The sequence below is a fragment of the Amborella trichopoda genome, chromosome 9 (assembly GCF_054954075.1).
Source record: "Amborella trichopoda isolate Santa Cruz 75 chromosome 9, AtrichopodaSantaCruz75HAP2 v2.0, whole genome shotgun sequence".
Lineage (NCBI taxonomy): Eukaryota > Viridiplantae > Streptophyta > Magnoliopsida > Amborellales > Amborellaceae > Amborella > Amborella trichopoda.
The window spans coordinates 4,013,857-4,035,630 of record NC_142344.1 but is presented as its reverse complement, the minus strand read 5'-3'; the positions used below and the strand labels follow the sequence as shown (position 1 = coordinate 4,035,630).

The window sequence follows — 21,774 nt, the reverse complement described above, 5'->3', positions numbered from 1 at the left end:
ATCCTAGTTATTATTTTATAAATTCCAAAACGCAATTTAACATGTCATTTGATGGGCTATTTGAGATTTGAACAAAAGTACGATGGGCTATTTGAAATTGAGATTGTATACTATAAGACCATTTATTTTTAGTATAAAGTGCTCATAATCACTTTTAACTAGTGTGAAATCTAATAGATGAAAGTGTATTACAATATTCGAGAAATTTTGCTTTGGATTTTGTACCAAACAATGACACGTCCTGATTTCAAATTTAATGGTCAACAATGATTGTGACATCCTTGTATAAAAAAATAAATAGTCTCATCACTTACATTTTCTTTGAAATTTGATCACATGATATAGATAAAATATTAAATAGTTCAATTTTTAGGTCCAGTTTGATAATTATAAGCTAAATACTAAGTTAATTGTACATTGTGATACATGTAGGAGTATAGGATGAGAAATTCCAACAAGAGGCACTTTTCTTTATGTTTTCTATGTGGGTCATCATGCAAAGATATAAATCATGTTTAATATTTTTCTTAGATGGTATATGTGTATTCATTTGATTTTGACTTTTGCCTATGTCTGCACCATTAGAGACCATTGATCCAAATTCAGCCACTACAAAATGAAAAGTGGTCAATGTTATTCTAGGAGGAGGAGTACTATCCATCATTGAGCCTTACATGGGTCATGACCTTTCATCTGTGTTACTTCATTTTCTTTTGATATTATCTTCTCCCTTTCAAAAATTAATTCACATTGAAAATGATAATTGATTGACCAAAATGATGTACCACGTGGCAGTTGGTGGTTAGGGAGCATTGAAGCACTTGGGGATTTGGTGGTTAGGGACTTGGGGCATTGAGGAGTCATAACTTCATGTCCAAGGCTCTATCAAACTGTAATAAACAACAATGTTTAAGGTATTGTAGTCTTTATAATCATTCACTTTTGATATAAGCAGATTATTATCACCCTTAACTATTGTATCACAAAGTTTGATAAATTTTATTTTGAATTTTGTGCCTTGGTATTACCTCCAATTACTTTGTTAAATCTAATGTTTGATAGTGACAGTGACCTCCTTGTAGAAAACCTAATGCTCTTATTATTTGCTTTTCATATAATGTTTCACAGGTTTTTAACAATGAAAAAGTTTATTTAAGAATGTTGTATTGCATAATGTTACGTCGGTGTCCTCATTACTTTCAAATTTCATGTAAAGAAATATTGTGTATCAATTTTCTTTAGATATGCATATTGGCGATCCATCCCTTTATTTTCTAAAAATAAAATCATAAAATTATATTTGGGAAAAGGGGAGATTTTGGTAAGGGCTAATACTTTATAAATTAAGTAAAGTACCGAACTAGGGAATATGTTTTTCAATTATTACATATGTTAATACCACCCAAATTTCAAGTCCAAACAAGATATTTCCTTGAGACTGTATACTATGAGATTATTTAGTTTTAATACAAGGAGGTCAAAATCATTTTCAGCTATTGAGATTGAAGTCTATCAAACATTGAAGAAATTTTATTTTCGACTTTGGTCCAATCAATAACCTAGATTTCACATCCAATAGTTAATAATGATTGTGACATTCCTTTATCAAAAATATATGCTCTCATCATATGCATTTCCTATTAATTTATGGTGTCTACACACATTAAATATATATTGTGTGTGCACGTGTGAGAGTGCCCGTGAGTTCAGTACTATACAAAACGAATGAGTCGGCGTTCTCTGCAAAAATCAGAATCTTGTAATACTCATAGAAGACTTACTAATGAGATGGTAATTGAAGACAACACAGAGAGACTTGGTTTCCGAATTTCACCGAACACTTGGGCAAGATACCAAGGGCAGTCCCCTGTATCTATAGCCCATTGTGAAGCTTGCTCGAGTCCCTTTCCACCAACAATTTTTAGCGACAACCCTTGAGGATGCGGAGTCCTTGAAGCATCATTACAGCATTTGTTGCCTTCGTGATACAATCAGGGAGTAGGCCTAAGTAGGTGAGGATGCACCTAATCTTACAGTCGCTCGCCAAACCATCTACCCCACTTCATTGAACTTCCATCAAAATTCATTTTAGTTGTGTGAACTGGGAGAGCATCCATTTAGTCGAACTTTGTTCTAAGGGTGTTGGACAGTCAGAGTTTTCTTCCTTGACAAGGTCTTAGAAGTGGGACTTATAGCGCCCATGTTGAAGGACTCCTTCCATGACCACGCCCTTGATATGATCGTCACTTTTAATTGGACCTTGGAAGGGCGAGCCACCACACTAGGCTTCGGAATGCCTAGTGTTTCCACCCACAGAGCCACATGTTGGCTACTAGTGTTATCCTCCATAGTAAGCCCCGACCTTGGAGATTTAGAAGTAAGCCCCAATCTTAATTGCCCATGCATACAAATTCAAACCTTAGTGTTTTTTATTACAATTGTTCGTTTCACGCTCAATCTATTACATTTGCATAGACCCATTCTCACATAACCTAAACCCATTACATAAGCTCATGCCTAAGCAGTTACACAATACAACTACCCACACTTCACTATTACAATCGACACACCTGCCTAGCCTGGTGTATAGTGAGCTCACCTTTTGCGTATGGTCCATAACCATGTAGATGGCCCAACCAACCAAGCCCTTGCATAAATTGGCTTTAGCCATCCATACCTACCATCTTGTCAAGGTATTGCACCAATGGTCTTTAACCACTAGCCACTCGTGCGTGCATCATGCGTCAAGACAGTATCTATCTCGCCTCACTCAATCAGGACTGCGAGGACTTCACCACCCTCCTATAATTTTGTTAGTCCAAGAACTGCCTAGCCAATAGGGATGGTTAACTCTACCAAAGTAAGATATATCCACTTAGAACTCGCAGGTTCTTTGTAATTTGTTTTTGTCACCAAGAGAGTTGCACACCCCACTTAGCCCACATGCATGAGACCATAAATATAATTTTCCTTTTAAGAAATTTTATTTTTCATTTAGTCTTTCAAGAGTTCCCTTCTTCTTCTTCTTCTTCTTCTTTTTTTCCTTTAGATGAGTTGTATTATTTCTATCGTTTATATGTTCTATTTTATCTGGGAGGGCTTGAGCACCACCATCGCCAGATGGGTTAGGCCTAAGCCGCCTCAGTCTGCTATCTAGTTGAGCTTGACATGGGCCTTGACAGTAAGGTTCGTGAGCAAAACCTAAACCTCTTCTTAAACGTGTCAAATGAGCTTAGCATGGGCTTTGATGGTAAGGTTCACGGCATTGTTGTTAGAATAAGACCGGCTTTCGAATTGATAAGGAGTCTGGTCTAGTTAAATTTAGTCTTGTTTATCCATTAAACAAGTCAGATTGGATTAAAAAATAGTAAAAAAGTAGGAATAAGAGTTAACACTATAAAATATATTACAAAAAATTGTCGCTCTATTTGCAAACTTTGATAAGCATGGTTTTTTGCATAGGCCTCAGACCAGGCACTAGTGAGCAGTTAGACCGTCCAATCCAATCGAGTTTTTTATAGTTATGGTTCAAAGTGCCCTAACAAGAACCACAAAACAAATGGTTTTGGGCTATGGATGGGAATGGCCGGGCTAGCCCAAAGGCCAAGTTGAGGCCGCAGTTGTGCCCAACAAAACTCAGGCCATGCTCGGGCCCCTCGGGACTTGATATTCCCTAGTGAGGTTTGCCCAGCCCATATTAGAGAAAAGTGTGTTTTTAAAAATTTACAAAATAAGGACCCAAATTTTGATTTTTTTTTTTTTTCTTTCCCACTCAAAAAGTATTTTAAATTAAGCTAGTGCTTTGTGTAGAAAAAAAGAAAGACCCATATGAAGAGAGGACAAGTGGCCATTGAGAGGCAACACTTGTCATTTCTGTTTCTACATGTGTCTATCTCTATTTTCCCTTTTGTAGCTATATTTATGAAAAGGGTTTTGGGAGGCTGGGGCATCATGGACGAGCTCTCCTTCTCTCCCTAAAATATCTTTCTTTTTCTTCTGCTTCTTGGTGAGCTGGGTGCAAGGACGTGCCTCTCATCTCTGTGAGAGTCTTCCAGAATCACAGGATTAACCCAAGTACCGTGTTTCATCTCGAATAAGCTATATATATATATATATAAATTATTGCTAACAACTGTTTGCAAGAAACTTGTGCTTCATCTTGGGTTATATCTTGCTGGAAAACCTATTTTCAGCCACTTTCTCTCCCTAAAAGGCTATCAAATTGTGCCTGCAAATTCATAGGAATTGGTGAGTTTGTTCCAACTTTCTTCTTTATCTTATGCATCTAGAAATACTGCAATAAGGTTAGGAAGTATTCTATGAACAAGGAAAATAGTTATTAGGTATTTTTTTATATCGTTGGAATGATTTTTAATTGGTGCATGTTTGCTGGAAATTTCTTTTGGATTGCTTAAAAGAGTTTATCAATAACTGCAATTGATTTTTGGTTGAAGATTTTTTAGTGAATTACAAGTTTAAGGATATTTGTACATCCTCTTGAGTTCCAAAGAATTTATAGCAACTTGTTGTAGGTATTTTGATAAGAATAACATGCCATATGTAATTGAAGAAGAAATTATAACTGAACCTAATGATGACCCTACAATTAGAGAGAGACAAAGATACTTGAAATGGAAAGATGATAATTTTACATGTAAATGTGCCATTTTGAATTGCCTTAGTGATAGATTGCATAAGGTATTTGAACCCTATACTAATGCTAAAGACTTATGGGAGGCTATTGAGAAAAGGCACACTGAGGACAATTATATGGAAAAACATGAACTTTATGAAAGATATAACCAATATAAAATGAGAGAGAACCAATCGGTACTAGAATTTTTGATAACATGATTGTTATGGCTAACCAACTTGTAGGTTATGGAGAACCCATATCCGAGCACCATCAAATCATGAAGATAATTGAAAATCTCCCTTTTCCATGGAAATACCTTAAGAAAAACTTACACCAAAATGGTACCATCTACACCTTTGATGATTTAAGAGGACATCTTAGGATGGAAGAGAATGATAGGGCTAAAGAGAAAAATGAAAGAGCCCAACAGCAGGTCTATTTGGCTACTCAGAAAGGGTATGCTAGACTCAATCTTAAGAAAAGAAAAGAAAATAAATAACACAATAAGGAAACAAAGAAAGAAAACAAGAAAAAGGGAAAATTCTTTAAAAAGTTAAGAAGATATTTTAATTGTAACAAATTTGGTCATATTGCCAAGTTTTGTAGGGCCCCACCAAAGAAGATGGAGAGAGGAGAAGCCAATCACCCAAAGGATGTTGCATTCGTAATAGAAGAGTCTCTCACGCTTACCCCATCCGATGGATGGTGGATTGACTCGAGTGCAACAAGGCATATCACCACAAGCAAGGAGCACGTGGTGGACTTTAGAGAGAAGAAAGTTGGCGATTAGAAGCTTTATATGGGAAACTCCTCTTGGGTCCATATTCTTGGCAAGGCGACTATAATGCTTCTTCTTCCTAGTGGGGGTACTCTTACCCTTAGTGATGTCCTCTATGCCCCCGATATGAGATGTAACCTCATTTCCTTGTCTAAGGTAGATAAAAATGGGGTCCAAGTGAATGTAAAAAGGGGGAATATGACCTTTCTTAAGGATGGTGTAGAAGTGGCCAAGGCTTCTCTTTGTGGCAATTTGTGTAAACTCGAAATTAATGATTCTTCTTTCCAAGAAAGCTTCAATGTATGGCATAGAAGATTAGGATATATTGGCTATGAAAAATTGTCTAGAATGATAAAAGAAAAATTAATTCCTTATGAAGAAAAGGATAAATTTAAATGTGAGAACTGTTTAAAAGGAAATATGCATAGAAAACCACCCCCAAAGGGATTAAAGGGTGAAAGTGTTCTACATATAATCCATACTGATATTTGAAGAAAATTAAATGTTAAAACTTTTAAAGGACATGAATATTTTATCACTTTCATTGATGATTATTCACGATATACATATACATATTTGATTTCTCATAAAAGTGAAGCTTTAGAAAAGTTTAAAGAGTATAAGATGGAAGTAAAAAATCAACTAGATAAAAAGATCAAAATTTTGAGAAGTGATAGAGGACGAGAGTATATTTCTCTTGAATTTGAAAATTTCTGTAAGGAACATGGGATCATCAGACAATGCACACTTCCTTATACACCCCAACATAATGGTATAGCTGAAAGAAAAAATAGAACTTTATTAGAGATGGTTAATTGTATGATACAAGAAATTAATTTATCTTACCAATTTTGGAGAGAAGCTTTGTTAGCCTCAACTTATATTTTAAATAAAGTTCCTAAAAAATCTACAAGTAGAACCCCTTTTGAGTTATGGTTTCATAGAAAGCCTTATTTAGATCACATTAGAGTTCGAGGTTGTGTAGCTCATGTCCTTAACCCTAATAGAGAAAAACTAGAACCTAAAACAATTAAATGCATTTTTGTTGGGTACTCTAGTCATTTTAAGGGTTATAAATTCTATGATCATGAGACTAAGACTATCATAGAAAGTAGAGATGCTCATTTCTTTGACAATGAAGTAATTCTAAAGGGAAAACAACCTAAAATTATGGAGGAAGAAGAAGAAGAAATGGGACAGCTTAGTGATTCCTATGAGAACCTGGTAGTATTAATCGTATTCCGATTATGGTGGAGTCTAGAAAAAGTATTAGGGAAATTAAAAGACTTAGTTACTTGGATGACTACCAGGAGTATAATGTAGAACTTGACGATGAATCCATAAGCTTTCAAGAAGCCATAAGTTTATCAAAGGCATCCAATTGGATGGAGGCAATACAAGATGAATATAACTCACTAATGAAGAATGAGACATGGACCTTAGTAGACCTACTAGAAGGCTATAGAATCATTAGTTGCAAATGGATCTATATTAAAAAACTGAATCCAAATGGAACAATTGATAGGTATAAAGCTAGACTTGTTGCATGGGGTTGTACCCAAGTAGATGGGGTAGATTATAAAGAAACTTTTTCCCCTGCTGTTAGAAAATCGTCTATTATAATTGTACTAACAATAGCAAACAGTTATAACTATAACATACATCAAATGGATGTAAAGACAACATTCCTCAATAGTGAATTAGAGGAAGATATATTTATGAGGCAAGTCAAGGGTTTTGAGTCAAAAGAACAAGAATACAAAGTGTGCAAGTTATATAAATCTCTATATGGACTTAAACAGTCATCAAGACAATGACATTTAAAGTTTGATGAAGCACTAAAGAACTATGGCTTTGCTAATACTAGTGCTGCCTATTGTGTATACATCCGAAGTAGTCGGGGTAGTCATCTCATTTTAGTGTTATATGTAGATGACATTATCATTACAGGCAGTGATCCTAAAGTTGTTAAAGATACCAAATAGTGGTTATCTTTACAATTTGAGATGAAAGACTTAGGAGAACTAGAGCAGGTTCTTGGCATGCAAATTACAAGAGATAAGAAGAGAGGATTACTCTACTTAAGCCAAGAATTATATACTGTAAAGATACTGAAAAAGTTTAGAATTGATGAATCTAGACCAATGGGAACCCCATATGAGAAAGGGTGTAACTGTCCAAGGACATGTGTCTTAAGACTGATAAAGAAATAAAATTATGGAAAAAATCCCTTATGCACAAGCAGTAGGCTCATTAAACTATTTGATGAACTACACACGCCCTGACATAGCATATGCAGTAGGGGTTGCTAACCGTTATATGAGTAACCCAGGCATAGAGCATTGGAAACTTGTAAAGAGAATATTTAGATATCTAAAAAGGACCACCAGTTATAGCCTATGCTATAGAAATGGTAAATTAGAATTACAAGGCTACAGTTATGCTAGCTGGGATGGCAGAGAGGATAAATTCAGATCTACATCTGGATGGCTTTTCACTTATGGAGGAGCATATATATCATGGAGCAGCCATATACAAAAGAGTATGTCACAATCAACTATGTAGGCAGAGTATGTTGCCTTATATGAGGCAGCCAATGAAGCAATATATTTAAGAAAATTACTCAGTGAAATACCATTGGCTAAATTTGAGAGCACTCCAACAGTTATTCATTGTGACAACCAATCTATCATAGCCATTTATAAATATCCTATGTACCACAATATTACAAAACATATTGATAGAAAGTATCATTCTGTGAGAGAGTTTGTGGGATGAAAGGATATAGAGGTAATGTATCTCCACACAGATTTCATGATAGCTAACCCGTTGACTAAAGGTGTCAACATAAATACACATGAAAAGTATGTAAGGGGTATGGGATTGAGATCCACAAGTTTCTTATGATACACCTGTGATGAGCCTTAGTGGCACAAATGTTGAGCATGTAGAATGTTATGTGATTACCCTTCACCTGTGTGGCATATCCTTCTTTGTGGTGATGACGCCTATGCGGCATATCCGCCTTTGTGGCGATGATGCTTATGTGGCATATCCGCCTTTGTGTTGATGATGCCTATGTGGCATATCTGCCCTTGTGGCGATGACGCATGTGTGGCATGTGTAAGCGCCCTCCAAGGGTGGTTAGGATATATCTTCGGACACTTAATGGTTTGTATGTGGCGAAATCCCTCAGAGGGGTGTGTGTCACGAACCACCGCCAGTTAGCAGTCTTTTGACTCTGTTTTCCACAGTGCGAAACTAGACTAAACAGTTATATTTGATATAACTTATTGAGCATGATTTCCAGCTAGTAGTCTTTTGACTCCGTATTTCTGCACTGTGATGGTTAGCTTGGATATTTGATACACTTGTGATGAGCCTTAGTGGCACAGATGTTGAGCATGTGGAATGTTATGTGTTTACCCTTCACCTGTGTGACATATCCGTCTTTGTGATGATGACGCCTGTACGGCATATCCGCCTTTGTGGTGATGATGCCCTATGTGTCATATCCGCCTTTGTGTTGATGATGCCTATGTGGCATATCCGCCCTTGTGGCGATGATGCATGTGTAGCATGTGTAAGTGCCCTCCAAGGGTGGTTAGGATATATCTTCGGAAACTTAATGGTTTGTATGTGGCGAAATCCCTCAAAGGGGTATGTGTCACGAACCACCGCCAGTTAGCAGTCTTTTGACTTTGTTTTCCACATTGCGAAATTAGACTGAACAGTTATATTTGATATAACTTATTGAGCATGATATCTAGCTAGTAGTCTTTTGACTCCGTATTTTCGCACTGTGATGGTTAGCTTGGATATTTGAAAAGTTGAACATGACCTCCAACTAGCAGTCTTTTGAGTATGTTATCCACATTGTGATGGCCAAACTGGACAGTTGTACTTGGCATGACTCACTGAGCATGACCTCCAGTTGGCATGTCTTATAGACACCGTTTCTCACTTTACGATGGCTAGTTTGGACAGTTTGAGGATCCTTATGGGATCACGGCATGATTCGTTGTATTGATGGTTATTCACATTTTTCAAGTAACAGATATTCTTTTGGTGATGTATGTATCATGGTGTGAGTGTCCGATGCTTTTCAGAAGACACTAGCGAGAGAGAGAGAGAGAGAGAGAAAGTTCACTAATCTAGATGCATGTAGATGAAGTTCATGATATGGTTAATGATCACGCAATACGTTACGACAATTGATGAGCGTAGAAATGTGTGTAGTTGATGCCATTGAGTTGATGGATCATATGTGTAGATGGATTTGTTGTTTGATAATGTACATCTCAAGCAACTTCTATATAGCTACAAAAAGTTCATATGATGGTTTTATAAATATTTGAAATAAGTGGGGGAATGTTAGAGAAAATTGTGTTTTTAAATATTTACAAAATAAGGGCCCAAATTTTGATTTATTTATTTATTTTTCTTCACCACTAAGTATTTTAAAATAAGCTAATGCTTTGTGTAGAGAAAAAGAAAGACCCATGTGAAGAGATGGACAAGTGGCCATTGAGATGCAACACTTGTCATTTCTCTTTCTATATGTATCTCTCTCTATTTTCCCTTTTGTAACTATATTGATGGAAAGGGTTTTAGGAGGTTGGGGCATCTTGCATGAGCTCTCATTCTCTCCCTAAAATCTATTTCTCTCTTATGCTTCCTGGTGAGCTGGGTGCAGGGACGTGTCTCTCATCTCTGTGAGAGCCCTCCAGAATCACAGGATCAACCCAAGCATTGTGTTGCATCTCAAAAGAGCTCTCTCTATATATATATATATATATATATATATATATATATATTATTGCTAACAACTGTTTGCAGGAAACTTGTGCTTCATCTTAGGTTATATCTTGCTGGAAAACCCATTTTCAACCACATTATGCCTGCAAATTCATAGGAATTTGTGAGTTTGTTCCAACTTTTTTCTTTACATCTAGAAATACTGCCAAAAGGTTGGGAAGTATTCTATAAAAAAGGAAAATAGTTGTTAGGTATTTTCATGTATCGTTGGAATGATTTTTAATGGGTGCATGCTTGCTGGAAATTCCTTTTGGATTGCTTAGAAGAGTTTATCAATAACTGCAATTGATTTTTGGTTGAAGATTCTCTTTAGTAGATTACAAGCTTAGGGATATATGTACATCCTCTTGAGTTCCAAAGAATTTACAACAACTCGTTGTGGGTATTTTAATAAGAATAACATGCCATATGTTTGTTGATATTTCTGATTGAGTTCAAAACCCATCTTACATATTGATATAGCTCTATTTACTTTAGAAAATCATAAAGATCTACTGTATTTGGGCTAACAGCCCATAGTTTAATAAATGCTAAAATTGGTCCTTAACTTTGAAGTTTCGTAGCCCGGCGAGTTGGGCCCCGACTAGGGAATTCCAGTGGCCCAGTAGGGCAACGGCACCAACCCAACATCTAATTGATTGGACGGGTCCAATCCAGCCCGTATTCTTTTTTTTTTTTTTATGAGTATGTATATTATGTTCTTTCAAGAGCATATTATATACCTATTCCTTCTGGCAAAACACTTATTTGGAAGACTTTTTTTTATTTGAAATTTTGGGATCCATCTAATTACAACTAAAAGATTATCTCCAAAGGGAAAAAAATAGATTTTTAGTTCAAGATTATTTCCAAAAGAAAAAAGATAGATTTTTAGTGCTTGAACTTAAAGATCATTCCCTCAAAAAACTGGATGGTTTAGTGCAATCTTGGGATGTCAATAGTTTTTGGAACATAGAGAGTGAGAATGATTTTTTTTTTTTTTGCCCCGTTTAAGGTTGGTTGCCGGGTTCTCTAGATCACATCCCCAAAATTTGAGATCTAAAAGACATTCTTAATATAAGTTTTGGCCAAGGGAAGAGATAGATAGTATACTTCCATGGGAATAGGAATCTTTTTGCTTTTAAAAAATAAGTCGCCCTTAAAATTTAATGCAAATATAAATATAAATGATTTTTGGTCTTTCTCTTTTGTCAAAAGTTTTTTTTTTGGATTATATACTATGAGACCATTTATCTTTAGTACAAGGAGGTCACAATTACTACTAGACATTAGATGTCAAATTAGATGGCTTAGGGTGTGCCACAAAGTTCGAGATTGAACTTTTCGTCTAGTCATGAACACACTTACAACCTCCCGATTTGAAATATGATGGATGAGAGTAATTGTGACCTCCTTATATTAAAAGAAATTGATATCTTATATCCTTTGTTAAAATTGTTAAAGTATATTTTCTAGAAAGTATATTAATTTTTATGTTATTTTATCATGAGTGATGTAGTAAGGTTGCACTTGGTAGTTTGTATAGTAGGAAGTTGTAAAACTACTAGGTGGTTAGTAGTTATTGTTATAAGTGGGTAGTTATTATGGAAATATGGTTATAAAAACCTCTATTTAAAGAGATGTGTGTGGTGAGAAAATTGGGACACATGTTTAAGGTTAATCTTGGGTATCAAGATTGTAATGCCTTTATGTACCCCATGTTTTTCTTTAATGAAGTTTTTTTTCCATTTCATCTTGGTTCTTCTTCTTCTTTCAATTTGCTTGTGAATCTTGGGCTAGTGTGGCATTGTCACACTAATTGAGAAGCAGATTGTTCCGGTGTTGTGGAATCTGTCTTTCTCTACATTCTTTTTCTACATTTTTTTATAAAGAGAAATCACTTCTGACTTATTTTTCCATGAAGAGAAATCCCTCGTGGGATATATGCACAAGATAGAGTGATCCGAGTGTCAATACAATAATATTTATCTTTCAGCTAAGAATAAGTTAAGAAAAATGAATAAACAGTAAAAAAAAGAGTAAAGGAAAACAAAATTGCGGCCAGGTTGCACCAACGGGGACCCAATTTCTTGGTCGGGTTGAGCCTAACACAAATTCTTCAGCCTAGTTTGGTGCGAGATTAAGATTCAGGCCATGCTCATCCGGTCCAATTATCTAATCTAATGGGCACAGACGTAGCGCAAACCTGGTCGGTCCCGATCCCAGTTGGGGATTTGGTCTTCATGGTAAAGTACTTAAATATATTGCTTCAATTTTTATGAACTTGGATGAAAAACATAAGTCAATAGTGTACCAGTTCTAATTTTCATGAAGCACTGGTTATGACTTTTAATTTCTAAAGGTGTCAATAAGCCACTAGCTCGCAAGAGGCTTAAACATTCCAAGGTTAAACAAGCATACATGATGATATTTGTGCAATATATTGAAATGTATGCAATATACATTTTATTATATTGACCTCTCTTCTAAAATAGTGTATATTACATTACTTTTGTATAAGATACAATAATATATATTATATACATATAATTCTGATATTACTGGTCCCAAGCCCATATGAGAAAGAAGGAGGGATGTATTAGATTGGGTGCCGTTGGAAAACCTTTGCCACATCCCCATTATGAATCCGGATCTAATGTTATATGTTCATGCTAGGGCATTCTTTGTAATTAAGGGTGTGGCCCTTGATGGAGCTGAATGACGAGATAGGATTCGTGAAGCCGATCTCAAATAGTGGGGATAATGAATATATATATATATATATATATATATATATATATATATATATATATATATATATATATATATATATATATATATATATATATATAATATTTCCATTTTAATAAGACATCATCTTCAATTTTGAAAGGAAAGGTTTCTATCCTCCTGGAAATATGAGATTATGTTATTCCCCACCTCAAAAATTAATTTCAGGTGGGTGAGAGAACTAAACTAGTTCCATATAAGTCACCTATGCAAAGAGAATCTCTTACTATCTCTTTTAAAAACAACACCGATTTGGAGGTCAAAAAAGGCTCCACATCTATTGCTATAACCAAACTCTATTGTAGACACCCCATTTTGTATGGGAAAAATGATTTGGGGCTTAGAAAAAGCTTCATATCTATTACCATGACCAAACTGAACTCTAGACCTAGACCGTCCATTTGAATGAGTAGTGGATCTATGAGGGTCCCCAAATCAAATAGTATTTGGAGAAACTACTGGTGAAACCGTCTCCTCCCCAAAAAAGAAAAGGACTTAGAGCTTTACAAGTACTGCAAATTTACTTCCACCTTAAAATCAGATATGGGCCGTCCATTTTGAACAAAATGGATCAAGGGAAGAGATTGCTTGGAGCACTATATCAAATTTTATTTATATGGTAGTGATTTGGAGGTTTCTTAGGTCCCTCACCTACCTCAAAAGTAGAATTTTAGGCCGGGATAGTTATAGTCTATTGTTCCTGGAGACACTCAGTTTTCCAAATTTTAAATTTGTTATATGATCTGGTTGCCTATATCCATTTAGAAGGTAGTCATTTTATTCTTATATGATTTGCTAAATATGTGATTAACATTGCATATCTACTCCAAATCCCAGTGATTGATATTGTTTGCCCAATTACCACTGTTATGGTCCTCCGTTGAGGGTAGATCAATCTTGGTTAGGCCAAAACTAAAAAGAGGTAGGTATCAGTTGAGATTGCCCTTGGATTTGGATGGCCCAAGCCCAGACCACTACTGAAACTCTCTAGTTGTTAGCATGAAAGCCGTTGCACTAACATTTTCTTGCTTGTCTTCACTAGCTCGAAAACCTACGTGCACACTAGCACACCACGTTTTCTTCACAGCTAGCACGCACTACTCTTTCTTCGCAGCACTAGCGCACTGTAGTTTTCTGGCAGCTAGGTGCCCAGCAAACTACAGCTCGAAAGCCGCCGTTTTCTTTGCTGGCTCGAAAGCCTTGCTGAATTCCTTTTAGGACCAGAGGCATCCAGGATTAATGGTTTTCTATATTATTGCTGCGCATTTGCACAAACGTGTGCATTCACGGACGCACACAGTGAGGCTTCTCGGGTTCTGGCAGCAAGTATGAGAGCAGAAGACCTTAGGGTCATGGAAGCTGGGTGGATAAACTAAAGAGATCTTCTCACAATATCCACCCATTGGATACCCCCATAGAAGGGAAAAATTTCCATAAACTTGTATGACTATGGAACAGAGTATATAGACAACATTCACCAACCATGTTTCTCTAGGGACATTGATGAACCGTTGTCCACTTTTAGCCACAAATGTTTTTTAACGGAAAAATTTGCTAAGATCCAATGCCTATAGAAGCATGGACACTGGATGTTGGACTCTAACGAAGTATATTATCAGGTCCCAACCCAAAGTATAAAAGGTTTGATTAATTCTTGTCAGATTGATTGAACATTGCATCTAGGATTTGGACTCAGGCCTGAGTGATTAAGGTGACGACAATTTGCAATACCATTTTCAGGGTTCAAATCCAACGGCTGAACTACCCAAAATGATCTAACATTTCACCAAAATGCGCTTAATAAATTCTGGATGTGTGCTATTAGCAGTTTGAAGGTTATGGTTATTTCAAATATTTGATCTATCCATTTGAATCACATGGAAGATGGTTTGATTCACTTTTTATTTTTCTATCCCCAGAAAGCAGTCTATATTCAATAGAGTACTTGGCTGAATAAGTTTCCACCATCAATGGCTTCTAATCTGGTCAATCCAAAATCTAAAACATGGTGTAGAAATTAAGGCCTATAAGGTGATCGAGATAACTTAAGACAGCTATAGAGATTAAGCAGGAAACTGGTTTTGAAGAAGGGGAAAAAGACCGTGTCTTGTCGAGACAAATCAAATTCATCTATATTGGCAAAAAGAATCACCAATAATCCCCACAAGAACAGGACCCATCTCTGAAATGGTGGAACCTACTGTTATCCCTAACAGTGATGTCTCTCTCTACAATCTTGGAGATGAACTTAATGGCAACATGGCAGTCAGTGCAAATTCTGATATTCTTCATAACAATTATTGGTTTCCCAACAGGCAAGATGGTAAGTGCAAATGCAACAGCCAATCTCTCGCTATGATGACTGAGAAGCCTCTCTTTCAAACCCTCTTCCACATTACACAAAACAGAGTCAGTATTGGGAACATAGCCAGCTTCTCTCATCTCATTCAACAAGCTCTCAAGCTTCTCATATATCTTTCTCCTCATGGGGTGAGAAAAATCCTCAGCCCCAAAGACATGGGTCATGTTGTTTACTTCTAACCAGCTAAAACCAGGCACCTTCTTCACTCCACCCTCTCTCATTGACTTTCTCATCGTCTTAACATCCTCCCATCTGCCAGCTTTCGCATAAATATTCAAAAGCAAGACACGGGTTCCTGAGTTTTCAGGCTCGAGCTCCATGAGCTTCTCGGCTGCAAGCTTACCTTCCTCTATATCTCCATGAATCCTACATGCCCCAAGCAATGAGCACCATGCGAATGCGTTGGGCTCAAAAGGCATTTTCCTTATAAACTCTTTGGCTTCGTTCAGTCTTCCTGCCCTTCCAAGCATATCTACAATGCAAGCATAATGCTCTTCGGTTGGAATTACATTGTATTTCTCCTCTAGGGAGAAAAAGTAATCCATTCCCTCACTCACTAAACCGGCATGACTACATGCAGTGAATATACTAACGAATGTGACCTCGTTTGGTTTCATCCCATTAGACACCATTTTATCGAAGATATCTATGGCTTCTCTGCCGCACCCATGTTGAGCTAAGACTCCCACCATTGTGTTAAATACAAATTCGGTTGGGTTGTTGAAACTGTTGAAAATTTGGAGAGAGAAAGAGAGAAGGCCACATTTTCCGTACATATCAATAAGGGCAGTACAAACAAATGGGTCCACATCAAAGCTGGATTTGATCACTTGGGCATGGAGCTGCCTCCCTAGCTCAAGGGAAGCTTCGGATGCAGAGGCTTTAAGCAGACAAGAGAATGTGAACTCGTTAGGCTCAATGCCCCATTGTCGAGATTCATTAAAAGTAAGAACTGCTTCCCAAATTTCTTCTCTCTCTACAAAACCATCGATAAGAGAACTGCAAGAAACAACATTCCAACGCTTAGAATCCAGTTGAAACAAAAGAACTGCACTACCCATATCGCTGCATTTGGAGTACATATCAACAAGGGCATTCCCCACTACAACGTTTTGCTCAAAACCAGCCTTGAACACTGAGCCATGAAAACACTTGCCAACTTTGGAAAGTTTTAGCCCTCCACATGCTCCCAATACACTTGAATACACATGCTGGTCAGCACTCACACCTTCCAAACTCATCCTCAAAAAGGCATCTATCGCTTGTAAAAAGCTTCCATTTTTTGTATACCCCACAATCATGGCAGTCCAAGAAACCTGGTCTCTAACCTCCATTTCCTCAAAAACCCGACACCCATCATCCAATTCCCCACATTTCCCATACATATCAGCTAAATTGCTCCCAACAAAGAGCTCAGAACCAAATCCCAATTTAATAGTGAGAGAGTGGAGCCCTTTACCTCGTTTTAGTGACCCAGTTGTGGCACACGCTTGAATTACATTCGATAAAGCGAATTCGTTTGGATTTTCGCCATAAATTCTCATTTGAGTGAAGAAATTTAGTGATTCCTGAAATTGAGCATGTTGACTGAGAGCCGATATGAGAGTGGTCCATGAGATGAGATTTTTCTGAGGCATTTTACCGAATAACTTGAAGGCTAGTTTGAAGTGGGCACATTTCGCATACATATTGAGGAGGTGGTTTTGGATAAAAATGTTGATATGTGGTATGGTGCGAATGATATGGGCATGCATGGCTTTTCCTCTTATGGGTTGTTTTTCTTTTGCATAGGATTGGAGACGCTGGGCAATGGCGGTTGGGTCCGTTAGGCCATGATTGAATTGATGCCATTGAAGAAGCTTCATAAGATGGGAAATCTAGATGGAAAACTGAAAAAAGACAAAAGGTATAGTTTTGTTATACAAAGACCAATGAAATGGATGGTCTTGCTTGATTATCTGGTTCAGAAAAAAAGGTTTTTTTGCTGGCTAAAAAAGGGGGAAAAAGAGAATTTTTTCAGAGAAGGTCCATTGAATTGCATGGTTTTCTGAATTGGAAGAATACTAAAGGGAGAATTTTGTTATGTAACAAGAGTTTTTATGATCGAAATTCTGGTTTTTGCTCTCAGGGTACTGGAAAGGAGGCAAAATTTGTGATACAAATTAAGTAAATAACCATATTGAGCCATTTTGAAATTTTGAATAAACCGTTCGATCACTTGACGATAGATTGGCTGGCATAAAAAAAAAAAAAACTATAATCTAACTTATTTATTTATTTTTCTTATTTACTGGCCTTTGTTCTTAAGAGGAGCCAGTTTACAAATTTGGAAAGTCGGTAACCGTTGTGCCTTTTCACATAGAAAATAAGAAAATTCCATAAAACCCAAAAAAATTAGATTTTTTAGGCACTATACCCCACCCAAATGGAAAGGTTTATGTACTTTCCATTAAGCACAGAAGATCTCTCCTACCATCCAGCCGTTCAATTTTGATCTAGAGAGCCATTCATCATTTGATCTTAGATTCAACTTTTTAAAGTATTTTATTTTTAGTTTTTTATACAAATTGCATTAATATGAAATTTGGTACGTATCATCTTCTCATTGGAGCGCACTTATAAAAATATTAAAAATAATTTTCAATAAAATATAATGATCAAAATAACCCTTAAAACTTTCAAAGGTATTTTTGTCATTTTATTTATTGAAAAAAAATTATATTTTTTCGCTAGTGCAAGTTTAATAGAGGATTGGACATCCAAATTTTGGTGTCTAAATATTTTATAGAAAAAAAATTTTTAAAAAAATAGTCTAGAGATGTGACATTGTGATTGGGGCAATATTAACCCTCCATTCAATATAGACGGTTAGACAAGGGGAAGTATATAAGTTTTATGTTGTAGGGGAAGCATAAAAAACTTGCCCCACCGAAATACCTCCCCAATATAAAAAGTTCATTTCTTTGGGGAAAAAATGCATAAAACCCCCAAAAATAGACTTTCTAGGAATTTTACCCCCAACTTAACTTTTTCTAGCAACTTTTTCCCCAAAATCATGTTTCTAGCAAATACCCCCCAACTTAGAAAAAAAAAGAAGGCTAAAATACCCCTTGTTTGGAAAAAAAAAAAAAATGAGCCCAAAATAAGGTCCGGCACTTCCCTATGACAGTCCGCTTTTGGCCACTTAAGTCATTGATTTGATAACGGTCCGGCACTTCACCATGGTGGTCCGGCATTTGGAAGAGGTCATTCCAGTGTTTTACAAATGCCGTCCAGCATTTGTTTGTGTCTGGAATAGGCGGCCCGGCAATGTACAATTCCGGTCTGGCAGAATGGATGGGTCCGACAATATACAACCGCGGTCCAGCGTTTCTTTTTATTTGGATCCAAAAATGATTTGTTATGTACGAGAAGGGTATTTTCATCAATAAATAAATAAACTTTTTGTATTGGGGATATTACTATAAAACTTGAGTTTGGGGAAAATATGCTAAGAAAAATTAGGGTGGGGTAAAGTGCCTAAAAAGTCTACTTTTGGGGGTTCTATGCAATTTTCCCTTCTTTCTTTTTGATGAAAATATTCTTCCCATACATAATAAAAGGAAAACTATACTTCCGTTGTATATTTCCGGACCCATCCATTCTACCGCACTGGAATTGTATACTGTCGGGCCTCCTATTCCTGACACAATTTTTAATTTTGTCGGACCATAGCTCACAAATTGTGGACCGCTCATTAATCCAAAAACAAATGCCGGACCACCATGATGAAGTGCCAGACCGCGCATGGTGAAGTGTCGGACCGCTTCTTCCAAACGCCGGACCGCCATAGTGAAGTATCGAACCGCCATGGTCAACGTGTGAGGTAAGGGAGGGGTTTTTTAGGCTCTTTTTTTTTTAGTTGAGGGTATTTGCTAAGAAACATGGTTTTGCGGAAATAGTTGTTATGAAAAGTTAGGTTGGGGGTAAATTGTTTAGAAAGTCCATTTTTAGGGGTTTTATGCAATTTTCCCTAGAAAATAATAGTAATAGTTAAAAGGAAATATAGAATGAGACCATTTACCTTCGGTAGAAAGTGGCCACATCAATTTTGACCATTGGATGTAAAATTGGGTGGCTGTAATTATTAATTACATTGACCAAATTCAAACTTCAAAAAAAAAATTCTCGAACTTTGCAACACATCTAAACTATTAAATTTCACATCAAATGGTTATAAGGAATTGTGATCACCTTGTATCAAAGGTAAATAGTCTCTTTGTATACAATCCCAATAGTTAATACCCTTGTGTCTGTCCGACCCATGGCCGGTTAACTGTTTCAGTTCGATTTTTTCAACTCATTCATCCAAAATGAGGTTCCAACGTTTAAGTGAATGAAAATGGTTTTGGACGATATATAAGCATGCCCCTGCGGAAACATCTAGTATAGTTGCCCCCTTGGGCAAAAGAGTTAGAGGATGATCCATTTCAAAAAGGATGTTAGCCTAGGCTTTATAAAAACAAAGTAAAGGCTCACCTCGAATCCTCGTTTCAAAAGCACTTTGGGTATCATAAATCTCTATGATGGCTCTAAAATCAATTTCCAACATTGATTATGAATTTTGAAGTTCAAAAAATGGTACAAATCTTCAGATCAATGAATACTCATTTTTAGGGCAAAATAGATGGTCTGGATAATGTGTTATCATCATCATCATGATCATAGCATTTTCCCAATTAATTGGGGTTGGCCTAGATAATTTGCTATAATATACATTATTTTTGAGGCTTCAAATCCTAATTTATTGTCACAACCACAATGATTAAGACTACGATTATTGACTTGAGGGATTTCCAATGTCATAATTATAATTTTCGGTGGGTTTTGATGTGAGGCTTTACCTATCAAAATAATTTTAAAAAAATTAATAATAATAAAGAATTTAGATTATGGATCACAAACACCTAGGTCTATCTAAAAGAAAGAAAATGGTTTGATAAGGTTGCTATTATAGTAAGTAAAGCCTCACCTCATAACTCATCCAAAATTACAATTCAAGTATTGAAAAACCTTTACATCAATCATCTCGACTTGAACGTTATGATTGTGGGAAAAAAAAAGGATTTTAGGCTTTAAAAATAGTATATATTATAACAAATTATCTAGACTATCCATTTCACAGATCCGCAAGATCTATACTATTTTTTTAATTTCAAATTTTATTGTTAGTGTTGAAAATTGATTTTAGAGTCATCATGGCATTATGGAGATTTCTTTTGCCAAAAGTGCTTTCTAAACAAGGATTTGAGAGGACGCTTTATTTTATTTCCCTAAAGCCTAGGCCTTATAGAAACATCTCATACCTAAAAGAATAGTCTCTCTTCAATCTTAGGAGGCTATTTTTTATGTGAGTTAGAATTTTTTCCTTTTTTGTTTTTTTTTCATTGGTAGCTTTATTGAGATGCCTCTCCAAAATTTGGGGTCCTGAGAAGTCCTTTATTACAAGTGAAAAAATTTTACCAAAATTTTGACTAAAACTAGAATGGAGAAGTTTTGTATGTTACATTCCTTAATATGTAACTCGGAAAATAGTATAGTTCGAGTGATAAAATTTAAGAGGAATTAATCAAAATACATGTAAAAGTTTACGTAATGTATAACTATAATTTTAAAAACTCATTTTGATGTTTCACACATGTAAACGTTGGACTATTTAACACTTTACGTAAGGTAGAACTATAATTTTAAAAACTCATTTTGATGCTTCATGTGATTTGCTATTTGAATTTTTGTCAAACCAATAGTGTGTTAATTGAAATTAGATAGACAAACATGAGTGTGATGTTAAATAGTTCAAATGTAAATTATAGTTTAATAAATTTCTCAAGATTTAAAATTAATATTTTGAGAGACTATTTAAAATTCATAAAAGTGATTGAGATTATGGACTTCCAAAATATTAGATCTAAATAAGACTGGCCATAAGATGGGCGATCCTGCCTAGAAAACTGGGGTTTGGGCCACAAAATGCAACCTAAGGGCCAAGTGAGGACCAGGCCAGAGTAGACGTGGTCTATGGCCACAGCAAGACCTGTCCGATCCACAGCAAGATTGGCGCAATCCAAACTGGGGCAGTCATATATTTTTTTTTTTTTCTTTTCTTTTAAATCTATTAGGCCTAACCTAGCCCGAACAAGGGCAGGGCAAGGGTTGGTAGGACTGACAACGCGTTAGGTCAGCCTTAGCCTTATTAGGGTTGGGTTGGACCAAACACAGTCAAAGGCAAAATAAAAGAAAAAGGGAAACAAACAAAGAGAAAAGAGTTGGGTTAGGCCGAACTAGGTTGGCTCTAATGCAGCCTAGTCCCCACCTAGCCATGAGGCTGAGACTATATTTTATGACCCATATCCTAATTTTTTATTACCTAGA

General features: G+C 36.2%; 1 protein-coding gene across 1 annotated transcript; it reads right to left on the bottom strand.

Moving 5' to 3' along the window:
- Positions 1–15,108: 15,108 nt before the first annotated feature.
- LOC105421533 (putative pentatricopeptide repeat-containing protein At5g52630) lies at positions 15,109–17,766 on the bottom strand. Its single transcript, XM_011629269.3, has one exon. The coding sequence runs from the start codon at positions 17,226–17,228 to the stop codon at positions 15,150–15,152; it is 2,079 nt and encodes a 692-aa protein (XP_011627571.3). The 5' UTR covers positions 17,229–17,766; the 3' UTR covers positions 15,109–15,149.
- Between the last annotated feature and the right edge of the window lie 4,008 nt (positions 17,767–21,774).

What these genes read in the sequence shown, in the direction of transcription:
- LOC105421533 (XM_011629269.3), bottom strand. Translation starts at nt 17,228, where the DNA reads ATGAAGCTTCTTCAATGGCATCAATTCAATCATGGCCTAACGGACCCA.